This window comes from Solanum verrucosum, unplaced genomic scaffold (assembly GCF_900185275.1).
Source record: "Solanum verrucosum unplaced genomic scaffold, falcon-dt-bn FXZP01000149.1, whole genome shotgun sequence".
NCBI lineage: Eukaryota > Viridiplantae > Streptophyta > Magnoliopsida > Solanales > Solanaceae > Solanum > Solanum verrucosum.
The window spans coordinates 158,474-173,308 of NW_026020295.1; the positions used below are offsets into that span (position 1 = coordinate 158,474).

Consider the following 14,835-nt stretch of genomic DNA (forward strand, 5'->3'; position numbering starts at 1 on the left):
TTTTTCTTTCTTAAATAAGTTAATGTAATTGCATTAATAGGCACACCAAGATGGAACCAACAGCTTTATAATACACAGATTTAGCCATAAGCTTCAAAAAAGAATCTAACTATTATAAGCAAGAGTATCTTCTCTTGACACTAAAATTACAATAAAGATACAAAGTAACTCTTCACACTCTATGGAGAACTGTCAACAGCTTTAGAACCTTGTCTAGTCTTTCCTCTCCGAATAAACAATCAAAAGTAAAGAGGGGACCTACACCTACTTTCCCTGCTTCCATACTTCTATCTACTTCAACCTCCACTTACCAGAGATACTCTTACAGTTTTAGTATAGAATGGTCATACCAATGTATACTGAATAAGAAAAAAGGACAAATCCATAATTCATTTGTTCATCAGCAGTACAAATGCAAATGCTATACATCTTCATTATGACTTTACACATAAAGTGCAAGCTCACAACAATCCTCTTCTACCTTAAATTTTTGTGACGGCTGCATTCTAGGCAGCCATTCCAAAAAGACACCTCCTTTCGAACCTGTGTTTTCCAGATGGAATTCCATATAGATCTTGGGTGACCTTGTTGAGAGGCATGCATATAAAAAATTTGATTATGATTCATCCTCTTAGACCTTTTCCATAGCACACTTTTCTTACCAATCATGAAGTGTGTGACTTCACATTTTCATGGAGAGCTCTATATGTCCCAGATCCACATCTAGAAGATATCTTCTGAAACATAAATTTAGATTCATCTTTGAGGTAATAACTAAAGCAGATTAGCTACCATGGTAAGTTTCCTTTTTTTAGGGAGCAGAGCAGACAAATAATGAACCAAACCAAATTATATTTTGTTGATGACAAGGGAAACCTGCAGCCGCTACCCTTTGGGTGAGCACAGGGTAATAATGAACCAAACCAAATGATTGTTCTAGAATCGTTATCCCTCACAATTGCTCCCAGTGATGCAGCAGAACCATGGCAAATTAGAATATAAAGACGCAACACCTATAATGCAAGCAATATATGTTGCTCGAACTCTTCAAAAATGTAGCCGCACCCGTGTCGGATCCTCCAAAAATAGTGTATTTTTGAGGATCCAACATGGGTGCGGCAACATTTTTGGAGAGTCCGAGCAACTTAGCAAGAAATTACAGAAGCATGGTCACATAGATCTGAGGGCACAAATATTCAAGGGATGAACACCCAAATCATAGGCATCAAACCAAATGCAAGTATGGTCACCATCCCCACTTCAAAGTCAGTGAATTTGAGAAGATTAACTTCCCTGACATTATCACCTTCCACAAATCCATCCAACACAAATATAAAATTAAAGCCAACCCTTGATTTTATTCTTGTTACAAGCATATATATGTCTAACTATCTATAAGCATTTAAACCCAACCTATGAACCTGGACGGCAATGACTCCTTAAACAAAATTTAAATCTTAAAAGGGTTTTTAGCCATCGCTGAGTAGATCATGTTACCGTCATGTACACCAATTTCTATTACCAGGAAGGAAGGACATAGTACAAAAATTTACCCATATAAATGGTGTGAGAAACATAGGAGAAGAATATTATTGAATTGTTGTATCTACATTACTACATAGAGCTATTTATAGACACTACAATACAATCCTTTACCAAGTAGGATACTATTTACTATTCCTATTTCTATTACTATTCATATTCATATTCCTATTCTAAATAGGATTGAATCAACCTATTCATATTCTAACACTCCCCCTCAAGCTAGTGCATACTAGTCATTTAACTAGCTTGTTACAAATGTATACAACACGAGGACCAACCAAGCTTGAGAAGATTGTTTCAGACCATAGAGTGACTTACGTAATCAACACACGAGGCTACTAAACACCCCCGAGCACAAATTAGGTGGTTTCTCCATATAGACTTCTTCACAATGCAGTTGTTGTCGAAAAGTGCTCAAAATTTGGTGTAAAATATATGGATCGTCTTGGAATCAATAGATGAGTCCATATTAAACAAGAAAGTCACTGAAAAACTGACCAGAACATGCTCATGCGCTGGAGTATTAGATTTGGTGGCTAAAAGTGGTCACAATCTGAGAAATAAAGTTATACAAGTAGGGTCGGAATGATGACACGACCCTACTGAGAAAGAGAATTATAGGGTAGGATCAGAACGATGACACGACCCTACTAGAGATAGAAATTATATGGATAGAGTCGGATTGATGGCACGACCCTACTGAAAAAGAAAAATTATATGGGTAGGGCCAGAATGATGGCACAACCCTACGCAAATCAAATTTGAGGAGGCACCGAAAAGACGAATGGAACTACGCAAATCAAACACGAGGAGTCCCTGAAAAGATACAGGTGCTACGCAACTCAAATATGAGAAAGTAGTTGGAAAAATCCACGGTACTACGCAAATTAAATATAAAAAGTAGTCCGGAGAAATGCACGGTGCTATGCAAATCAGATTTGAAAAAAAGTAGCCACCGGAAAGATGGCACGGTGCTACACATATAAGATATGAGAAAGTACTCGCTGAAATAATGGCACGGTGCTACACAAATCAAATATGAGAAAGTAGTCACCGAAATGATGACACGGTGCTACATAAATCAATTATGAAAAAGTAGTCACGGAAAAGATGGCACGGTGCTACACAAATTAAATATGAAAAAGTAGTCACCGGAAAGAGGACACCATGCTACAATTATTAGATATAAGAAAGTACTAACCAAAATGATTACACGGTGCTTACACAAATCAAATATGAGAAAATAGTCACTGGAAAGATACACGGTGACCCAACTTTTGCTAACATAATTGTTGGCCATATGTGGGTGGCATATATGGGCAATAGTCGTCTACCGACAGCGGAAGCTCTTTGATTGTTTACCAGAACGTAGAGGCTCTAATACCATGTGAAAAATATAGGAGAAAAATATTTTTGAATTGTTGTAGCTACATTATTACATAGAGACGCTATTTATAGACACTACAATACAATCATTTACTACGTAGAATACTATTTACTATTCCTATTTCTATTACTATTTATATTCCTATTCCTATTCTAAATAGGATAGTATAAACCTATTCCTATTCTAAAAAGTGGAACTTTGATGCCCTATGAACCAACTGTGGACAAAAGTAATACTTTAACTTTGATGAACACAGCTTGTTGGCACCATAGGCATGGATTTGAAAATCAATTTTCTCATATGCAAGCACGGTTATGAAAAGTTCTCTCCTCAACCAATCTAGGATTCTAGAAGTGCTAGAATTCTCCCAATTTAATTTGCTTATCCTTTTAAGTGTCTCCTTCCTCCCCAAGTTTTCTTCATCTATGTCAATCTTACATCCAAGTCTTTCTACACATAGAAGCTAATATTATGTCAAATATGAATTGTGACCTCATCCATAATATGAAAATTTCACATTTTTGTACAATGAGACTGCGAATTTGGAACTAATAAGATATTTGTAGTCCTCATACCATCATACTTTCACTAGTACGGAACTCATCAAACCTCCCTCTCTCCCAAGAAACAAGAACTAAAGAGGTCAAAGTAGAGTACACCAAAAAGATGCAAGTGAGATGAAGTTCATAGGTGGACATATACATCCATAGACAGTTATCACATCACTAGACTAATGTTATTTTTCCCAAATGATGACGCACCAATAATATGGTCAAGTACTCAAGTTCCCAGGGAACAAGAAATAAAGAGGTCAAAGTAGAGTACACCAATGAGATACAAGTGTGATGAAGTTCATAAGTGGACATATACATCCATAGACAGATATCACATCACTAGACAATTGTTATTTTTCTCAAATGATGATGCACCAATAATCTGGTCAAGTACTCAAGTTCCCAGGATCTAGCCCCCAATTGGGAAGTACCTGAATTCCTAAACAGCCTTAATATGTGTTCATGTCATAATCAAACTTATGAAGGACGTGAAACCTAAATAATCAAGTGCTTGAGAAATTTATAGTCACATACGAGAAAGTATGTTGGCGTGCCTCTCGGGACAAATCTGCTCGCCTTCAGGAAGTTCTTCATATGCAGTGTTGTCGAAAGATTCACTTCGAAGTGGAGAGTACCCGGGATAAGGATCCACATCAGGAACATAAAACAGCAGGAGCAATCCAAACAATACCTACACAGTAGAATCAATGAGATTGGACTCGGTTTAATTATTTAAAAGTTAAAACCATGAGATCCAATAACATAATAAGTAAATTGATTCCCTCATAAGAATAGATACTTAACTTCAAGAGTGCAAATTGGAAATCAAATATTGCATCAATCCCATGCTTAAAAAATACAAGCTATCTTACTAATGAAAGGTTGAATTATTCAATTATTTATTTAGCCCAGGGATAGACACAGCGCACTCCAAACATAGAGTGCCTACATGGAATGATGGATTTGTCTCCTCTAGTTTGCAAGCTTCATTTGGTTCATCCTTCCAACATATTTTGACCCAGGATTGTGTAAAGAGCACTCATATTCTGGGCCTCAATTGAGTGGGCATCGTTCTGTGGAGTCTTGGTTGTTCCAAACATACCATTCAAATTGATTGAGAACAACTTTTCACAGTTTATGGTTTAGAATGACAACAAGTGTCAATTTATGTCAAAAGTAGTGGAATGTTCATCCTTTTAAAACATTCTCATTAGAATTGGTAACTAAGCAATTACTGCATGGTTTCTGCAAAATTGTTGGCAATACTAATAAGGAATAACAAGGAAGGCTGATTAGTGAACATCTACCCCCACCCCATTTGATATTCCCTCTGTTTCATTTTGCATCTTAGTTCAACTAGGCAGGAAGTTTAAGACTAAAGAAAACTTTTGAATCTTATGATCTTAAGCGAAAGGTGTGTATAACATCCCAAATATTCCCTTTGAAATTTGAATCTTGAAGTCCTAAACATATCATGTCAATCTTATAAGGGAGTGTCATTAAGGGTAAACTGACAATGTAGGAATTAGAACTCTGCAAATATAGAACCGTGGCATTTTTATTTTTGAAACAAGACTAACAAGAAAAGACACATAAATTGAAAAGGGGGAGCAGTTGCAATAACAATTTTAAATTTGGCAGTGGACTTAAAAAGATGTATAGTTTGTGGAACTACACACAACTATAGCATAAGTAGAATGTCTGTAACTCATTGCTTATAGCCGACTTTGTGAAACTAAAAACTTTCCTTTTAATAGTATGGGACCTTATGATGACACCATAAAGGAGTTTTATTGCCAGTCACATATTTTAATTACCTCATGATCTTGGTCCTATTTGATGAACTTGTGTTGTATTTCCCTTTAGTTAAAGCAAATTAAAAGTTTTAATTCTGAGTGGAATCTGTAACTGCTAATGTACTCACACAGATTCCAAATTTTCCTATTTCAGCAATCATACCAAAACCATTTTACAAAAAATAAAGCTTCTTCACTATGCTGCTACTAGTTACTTTAACTACAAGAAAAGCAAGAAAGGACTAACCACTGCCATCTTTAAGAATTCAGAAGTATTTGAACTATAAACTCTGGGAGTTATTAAAGTTTCTCTGTTCTAGAAAATTCCAGAAACATGAAATACGAAAGAAAACAGTGAAATAGAGATAAATATAAATTAGATTAAGACTCCAATAAGGTAAAGCAACTTTTTCTTCACAGGTAACCTGCAGTGGGTTCCAATTGTCATTTTAATCATTAAGCTTACTTTCCCTTGTTTTATTCTAATGCCTACGTCCTCTCGATTTTGGGTGTGCTTCCAAGGCCAAGACAGCGCATTTACATGATTTTACACCACCAAGCAAAGATTTTCAAGTAACATCTCTTGATAATCACATAACTCTAGAGCACATGAAAGATTTTAAAGCAACAAACCTGGACAGTAACCTCACCGATGTACAAATACAGTACTGATCTGCACATAAAGATAGACAACTTCAATTAGCAAGGAAAAAGGAAGATGTGAATGAGCCAACCTAATGTGCATATCTGTTCATATCAGATATTCAGAACTTATGAGCTTTGGAACTAAAACCTACAAAGAAAATATTGAACCCTGATATGCCACCTAAACATCAACCAGAAAAGGCAGGCATTAAACAGTGACAATGCTCGGTCTGCTACTATTGTTTTAGCTTGTTTCCATAAATATCTTCATCAGAAGTACAGCAGCAGCTTACTTTGAGGACCTTCATTTTTTTTTACTTTGCTTTACCAAAACAGAATTACTGTTGACAAGCAGGGGAATCATCCTTAACTTTAAATGAGGTTTTTAACTCTCAATAAAGATCTTCATCAGAAGTACAGCAGCAGCTTACTTTGAGGACCTTCCTTTTTTTTTACTTTGCTTTTCCAGAAAAGAACTATTGTTGACAAGCAGGGAAATCATCCTTCACTCTGAATGAGGTTTTAGACTAACTTTTTTTTTGAGATGGTAACATGGAGTTCTTGAAGTAGAAAAAAAGAGCAACAGGTTTTTTCTTTTGATGCCAGGGTTTTCTGGGGGTGGGGGGGACTTGGGGATAAAATCATAACCTTAACTGAGAAAATATACTCATGGGGGAATTCACAAGATTTTGCTTAGGATGCAGTTATAACTCTGAAAAAAAATGCAAGCTCACTAAGAAACCTAAGGGGGAGGGGGGTACAGAGAAGTGGAATAATTACAGTAGCATTTGGCAATTTCAAGCATATTGCGTAAAACTACTCAAGTGCTTACTGACAATAACACCCATTATATACTGGTAGCAAGACAACAACATCAAATATGAGAATAACAAACCAAATGCACGCGAAACCTTCATTTGTTGTATCAGTTCGAGAACTATCTAAGGGGAGGAACAACTTACTCATTATAGTACTCTCTCACAGTCAGGATAAGATTAAGCATCACCACGTCCCCAACCAAACAGTATATTACTGCAAACCGAACAGACCACCTGGCCTCACGGATATACACCTTTGTCTCGACAACAGTCATCACCAGTATAGAGAACCAAGCAAGAACCTCGATTGTCAAGGAAATTATCTAAAGAATGATAAGATGACGAAAAATTAGAAGTGGCATAAGATTAATTTTTTTCTGTTAGAATTGAAAAAAATTGTGGTCTCAACTCGTTCTCCAAGAAACAACTTTCAGTATATCTTACATCATCATTTGTCACCATTAAATGGAACAGAAGAACAACCAGAGAGCATAATATCAAACATACCAGCACCATTAGTTTAAGGGTAACTGCAGACCAAGTTACCTAAATTACAGCTCATAAAAGAAGGAAAAGAAACTTATGCAAGAAAGATCAAAATATCATCCAGAAATCTCAGCAAGTAGCAGCTACTACATCAGATACCTCGAATTGATACAGAAAGATTGGATAAGTTAGATGTATCATTCTTTTTTATTCACACTTTTATTCTTTATTTATATGGTAAACCCATGCAATTCCAAGTTATCAGCTTTACAAGTTGCATATTTAAGCTAAGTGTTAACAAAGTAGACCTTGGGCCTAACTCAACCCCATAAGTTACCACATGAGGTAAAGCTAACACAGGAGGTGAGGATTGCCCAACACCATATAAGGCATATACCTCATCCCTCCACCAATGTGGCACACTTACCACCCCAGCACGCCTACTAGAGAATGGACAACATAACCCCAATACTGGGACACATAATGACATAGATGGGTTTGCCTCTAATATCATGATAAGAAAACAGACCTTTAAGTCTTAACTCAATTCAAAAACTATATCATGAGGTGAGGATTGCCCAAAACTACATAAAGAGACAAATAACACTAACACACTATATCATTGAAAGAAACCTACCTCATATGGGGCAATACCAGGCTGGCCATCTATGTTCAAGGCTGATATTTGCATGACCAATCTAAACAAGGGCTCAGCAGTGCAATAAGCAGCTAAAAGACCCAGAAAGTAGTTATAGTAATTTGACCTCAAGCGAAACCTTTGGACTGAAAGATCTTTCATCATTTTCCATACTCTGTTTAAGCACAAGGCCAAAAGGACTAGATAAGAAACAGATATAACCAGAGTGTTTGTTCCACATGGGGTATAAGCTCCAAAGGCATTTTCCACGGCCTTTGACCACACACCATTTGCCACTGGCTGGCAATACCAATCCAATGGCTTGAAAGCCATTATAAGCAATATCCCGTGTAACCCTCTACAAGCTCAATACTTTCTCGTACCCTGCCTCTCCTTCAAATGAAAATACTGTGCCCCTGCATCACCTCTGTAATTAGCCTGCAAGAAATAAGCTCATTGCTCAGTGTATTATGCACATTTCACCCTTTTCAGAGTTGTGAAAAGATTTGACTATGACAACTGCAGTATAAAATTATCAGTTTTATTTGCAAGATATAAGAGAGGGATTTTGTAGAGTTTAGGCAGCGGGTACTCTCACACCTATTGCATTCGTCTATAACACCAAATAAGCAGTTGAAAATTCAAAAAAAAAAAAATACTTAAACTAAACTTGTACACTTTGCTAGAGACTTGTAATGGGTATAGAATACTCCGCACTCAACTAGTCAAAATCTTACATACACCATGACTCATTAATTATTTGCTCCATGAATTATACTTTCAACGAACATCAATACTACCCAATCCAAACCCTATCTTGAGAAGTCAATTCATAAATCATCATTATCCATATCTTTTTGTTTTCCACGGAAATGGGAACTTCATGACATCAATTTATTTTCAGCATTTAACATTGCTTGAAAAGGATAAGGAAATAAATAAGCTAACAAAGTCTGGAAAAAAAAAATTGTAGAATACAACCACTTCATAATTGTAATCTCAACCCAACACAAACTTCTGAATATATAACCCCAAAAAACAATCAAAATTCCTTTATGTGAAAACCCAAATCCTTCTAGTAGTGTAATTCCAGCTACTAAGCAATACACCACCAAAAAAAAAAAAGGAAGTACAGCGAATGAGGTTGCTCCTCCTTAATAGAAGTCTCATTTTCAAGCCTGGATATGGAAAAATGGGCCCAATTCAAGCTCCAATGCAGGTACCAAAAGCAATACCAGAAAACAGCTTATACTACAATTAATTAATATAAATCACTCAAACTACAAATTACCTTAAAAGATGAATCAAATCAAACAAAAGTTCACTTTTTTCAAAACATGAACTTCATAAATACTTATCATCTAGCATTTATCTTCACCATTAAACATAACCTAAACAACAAAAAAATGAAAAATTTAAGCTAGATTTAAAGTCTTGGATTTACAAAAGTCAACCGCTTCAAAATATGTATCCAAGTCCAAAAAAGATCCTTAATTGCCAAAAAAACAACATCAACCCAGAAGCAGAAACTAAGCAATAGATTCAAATATTACACTAATACTGGTATTTCTTACCTCAAAATATGAATCAAACAAAAGTACACTTTCTGAACCAGTAAAGATTTACACAAACAAAAAGAAATACAACAAAGCAACCATTTTTATTGGTAAAAAAGCTGTCTTTTTCAGTGGGGTGGACGCTATTTGGGGAGAGGACGAAAGGGTAGTGAAAGATTCTTCTTGTAAGAAAGTTATTCAATGAAGTGATAATAGAATAATGATTTTGTGGATCCAAATAAACATTTTTGGGAAAAAAAAGAACAAAGAAAGAAACTAATTAAATGAATTTTGAAAGCTAAAAAGGGAAAAAGTCATAATTTTACAACTTCGTCAGCAATGACATAATTTTTTCTGGAAAATTGGAAGGGGAGAAGTCCAATTCCCTTTACATGGGAGGTTTTATATTCAAAAAGTCTTGTTTCTGGTAATGATTGATATGGTGTGATTGTATCGTTATTTATTTATTTAGTAGTTTTATTTTTTTCATAATTTTTTTCTTTAAATTAACATTGTGTGATATTGTTAATACTGAAAGGCGATATAATATATTCAAGTGTTGTATTTATGCGAGATGAGATAAGCTTGGAGATTTCATGATTGAGATATTTCATGAGGAACTAAAAGGCAAAAAAAAAAGATAATTATGTCCAACAAAGTCATAAGTTACTATTTTGAACCAAAAATAATAATAAATTAATAATTAAAACTTTATATAAAATACAAAATAAAGAGATGAGAGAACTAATAAATAAATCAATAATACATTATCATTCTTACAATTTAATCATTAAAACATTTTTAAAAAATGAAATCAATATACAATCTTTCGAGCTCTTGTTGATATCCACTTCCACAAGCCACAATCACCATTCAATAGTTTTCATCTTATTCTTTCAAGCCAAAACAAAGCACCAACACAATAAGCACAGAAAACATGAAAACTTAAAATGTTAATGTGCGCATTTCAACAAAGTTTTACAATACTTTTATTTATAGGACTACAATATAATATCATGAATATGATTATTAATTATTTTAGAGATTATAATAATAAAAGTCACGAGAGTAATGAAAATGAAAATAATTATATTTTACATTAAAGAAAATTAAACAATGACTTTTTAGCAATTTCACACTAAGCTTTTGATTTAAAATTTGCATTACTTGAATTCTTGTCAAGTTTTTACAATAAAATTCAAGTAATAAAAAGTACGACTTACGTGTAAATAAAATTCGAACCGTTCATCAAATGTCATGAAAAAAATGAACTTTTTCCATTCAATAAAAAAACACATGCAATAAAATAATCAAATCTCATATAAATAAATAAAAAACTGAAAGCAACATATAAGATATAAAAAAATACTACTTATTTTATAAAGTTGTAAAAAAATATTGAGATTCTAGACCAAAAAGAGGAGTTGACTTGACCTAATTAATCTTAACTCTACTATACATATAAATTTGATCATTTTTTTGTAATAAAATTTTCTAATGCCTCTATTTATAGGACATAATATGAAATACCAAAAGATATTATGAAAATGACTATTAATATGAATTAGAAGTTATGATTATCAAAGGCTATGGGAGTAATGGAAATAAGGTAATTAAGTTTTTATATTAAAGTTATGAATAAATGGAGTAGTAATTGATACATTCATTTTTGAACAATAATAATAAAAAAGAAAATAGGAAAGATTATCGAAAAAATGAGGAAAAAAAAGATAAATAGAATCTTTGATCAAAGAGGTGCCACATCATTTTCTTTTATCTAGTTTTATGTTATATATAATCTATAGATATTGATTTATGTCTTGATAAATAAATGGAACTAAAAGAAATTTTCTTTTTTATCGCTGATCTTTTATTCTTTTTATCTTTTTCTCTTTTCTTTCTTCTTTTTTTTGGGTCATTTTGTCATTTATTCCCTCTTTTTCTATTATTTTTTTTTTTGTCTTTGCCTTCTTTTCTTTTTTCTTTTTTCTTTTTTCTTTTTTTTTCTTTCTTTCTTTTTTAAAAAAAAATCTTTTCCTTTTTTTCTTTTCTGTTTTTCAATTTTCTTTATGAATTTTTCACTTGTCGAGTTTAAAGACTACCTGTTTTAAAACATTTTGTACTTCTTTTTTTAAAAAAATATCCAATGTTCAAGACAAAAAAAAAACTTACTATTTTTAAAAAAATTCTATATATTTATATATATATTTTGTTTGGTTTAAAATTTTATGAGGTACTTTTATAATTCTTGTCTTAGAGATAATATTTAACCCAAAAACTTTTAAGAACAAGTTACGTCTCATAAGAAAGAGTTGATACTATTCTTAGTGTGTCTTGATTTATGAGATGCTTCTATTTTAGTACTTTTGTCTTAGAGGCAGGAACTTTAAAACAACAAGTAATGTCTCATGGGAAAGACTTGACATTGCTACATTGTGTCTTGATTTATCAAATGCCCTATAACTCCTGCCTTAATGGCAATACTTAGCCCAAGAACTTTCGAAGAAAAAGTTACGTCTCATGGGCAAGAGTTGACACTATCTTATTATATCTTTATGAGATGCTTCATAAAGATCGAAAACTTCAAATCAATAAGATATGCATTGTGGGCAAGACTTGACACTACCACATGGTGTCTTGATTTGATAGATTTTATATAACTCTTGTCTTAGAGGCAAAATTTAGTCCAACGACTTTCAAAGAATAAGATAAGTCACATTGGCAAGAGATTATGATTTTTGAGATACTCATCACTATTGTCTTAGAGGTAAAACTTAGACCCATAACTTCAACAAGTTACACCTCATGGGTAAGACTTGACACAACTATCACATTGTGTCTTGATTTTTGAGATGCTCTCTTACTCTTGCCTGAGAGGCAAGACTTAGCTCAAGAACTTCCGAATATTAAGTTACGCCCCATAGGCAAGAGATCTAGATTTATGAGATGGTACTTTATAACTATTGTATTAGTATTAAGATTAATTAGTCAAGTGGCTTTCAAACAAGTTAAGCTATATGGGCAAGACTCGACACTGCATATTGATTTATTAGATGCTTCATAACTCGTCTTAGAGGCAAGAGTACTTAACCCAAGGACTTTTAATGAATAAGTTCCACCTCATAGGTGCTTACACCATTTTTAATAGGTTTAACTTATGGGAAACACAAAAAATTGTCTTAGAGGCAAAACGTAGCTCAAAAGTTATTTAAAAAATAACATGTGTCTATGGATAACAATTTACACTATTTCACTATGCGTAACTTATGAGATACTTTATAACTTTTGCCTTAGAGGCAATACATAATTCATGGCTTAAAAAATAACTTATGTCTCATGAGTCATGAGCAAAACTATTTCCAAATGATATTCTTCTCCATAAACTATTTTATCAATTACATATTAACATCATTTTTCCTACATTAGATATGTGGTTGATTCTATTACAGATAGTGTTAACTGACTTAAAAATAAAACTCTGAAGTTCACTTACATGTCAAAAAAAAAAATCTCGTTACGGATTACTTATTTTTCGATTCATTAGCAAAACATAATGAAAATTAAGAAGAAGAAAAAAAGAATTATTTTTCAAGAAAAAAATAATAAATGAAAGAAAATAAAGAAAGAGGGGAATGAAAAATAAATTATGCTCTACTTAAAGTGGAAGAAGACTATTTTTTGGAGATTTTTCTTATAGGATACAAAAAATCAAGACTACAGCTAAGACACCTTGTGTAATTTTCTAAAGAGATGGTCTTTAAAATAGTGCTTTTGAAATTGTTTTTTTAAAAGTGCTTAAGCTGAAAAAAGAAGAAATTGTTGATGTATTTTGGTATATAAGAGCCGTTAAGCAACCTTTTTTTTTGTCAAAATATTAGAAATATTCTTAAAGTCGTTGACATTATAAATATATTTTTAATTTTTAAAATATATAATTTTGATAAAATACATGAAAAAATTGAAATGCTTTCTCAATTGTATTTATAAATAATAATAATGACTATATATATTTTTTTTACCAAAATTATCTTATAAGAAAAAAGTAAAAGAATGAAAACAGAAATAGAAGGAAAAAAAGAAAGAAAAAACAAGAAGAAAAGAAAGAGCAAAGAAGAGTCGCGACTCTGGAAAAAAAAATGAGGAGAAGAGAAGTAGGTCTTTTCTACACTATTGAAATTTTATATTAATAATTATATTTTAGTTCAATAAGCTTTTCTCTGTGGAAAATGTTTCATCATTGAAAAAAATCTCTTCCCTTTTTGGTTAACATTTTTTTAAAGAAATTTGGATTTTTATAAATTAAAGACCAGTTATTTTCACAATAACACAACAACACCATGATATAGTAATTAAATAGTCTTGTTGGGAAGGGGGGGAGATTTTCTCTTAGTAATTTTATGTTTTTTTTAATATAATTTTTTTCATATGCAGGTTAATTGATCAAATCATATCAATGTATTGTACTTTTAATATATATTTTTTCGTCTAATTTATCATCAATAACATTTACAATTATTAACTTTCGCTTGGCCCTGATTATTTTGATCCCAACATATGGAATTTCAAAATAATGGTAGGATATGGCTGTCATGGGGTCCATATTTGGTGATAATTGTTATATCTCCACAAGTTGCTTTCCAAATTCAATAATAAAAAAAAAGAAGGGAACTATGGAACTACTTGAAAAATACAAGTGTGAGAACCAATATGTCATGAATAATTATGGAAGATTTTAACTCTATGTTAAATAGTGATATATGATACTATAAATGTAATTTAATTAACATGGAATGTGGAATAACAAACAATGAGGAAGTGGAATATTTTCAAAAGAAAATTGAGTATTTGTCAATAGAGATTGATCGAAGAAAATCATTAAGTGTATTTATTTTTCTTAAATATTAACGCTTATATTCTGTCTCCAACATAATTTTTCTTTGTTTTTATTAATCAAATTGTAAAATTTTATAATTAACCAGACTGGAATTTTTTACACCCCCTTTGGACTCTACAGCAAGGATCTTACACAATTTTTTTTTCTTCGCAACAAACTCTATACACTGTCAACTATGGCTAACCTTTCCTATGGGAGGCTGGAGTAGATATGTGTTTGGTACGAAGAAAAATAATTTTCATTTAAATATTTAAATATTTCTATTGGAAAATAAGTCCGTTTTTTTTTCTATCTAGTGTCCAATACTCATATTGAAGTCCAACTAAATTTGAATTCGTACTGAAAAGTCTCACATTGGGGGTAATGCGCCTCCTAACAAAGATGACTCTGTATCCATGGATATTCGAACCTAAGACATATGATTAAGGATGAACGAATACTTACCACTCTACGACAACCCTCGTTTATTAAAGTCGACACAAACTCTCATCAATTTCTTCTCATGCTCCTGTAGATG

General features: G+C 32.6%; 1 protein-coding gene across 1 annotated transcript in view; it reads right to left on the reverse strand.

The window, feature by feature from the left end:
- The window catches only part of LOC125834736 (ABC transporter C family member 2-like), a 33,132-nt gene extending 23,479 nt beyond the window's left edge, over nt 1–9,653 (reverse strand). Inside the window, exons 1-5 of the mRNA XM_049513885.1 lie at nt 9,443–9,653; nt 7,869–8,306; nt 6,890–7,068; nt 5,916–5,955; nt 4,021–4,177 (exon numbers count right to left, since the gene is read on the reverse strand). Coding sequence (XP_049369842.1) covers nt 4,021–4,177; nt 5,916–5,955; nt 6,890–7,068; nt 7,869–8,201 — 709 coding nt within the window. The 5' untranslated portion in view covers nt 8,202–8,306; nt 9,443–9,653. The remainder of the gene's footprint in view (nt 1–4,020; nt 4,178–5,915; nt 5,956–6,889; nt 7,069–7,868; nt 8,307–9,442) is intronic.
- Between the last annotated feature and the right edge of the window lie 5,182 nt (nt 9,654–14,835).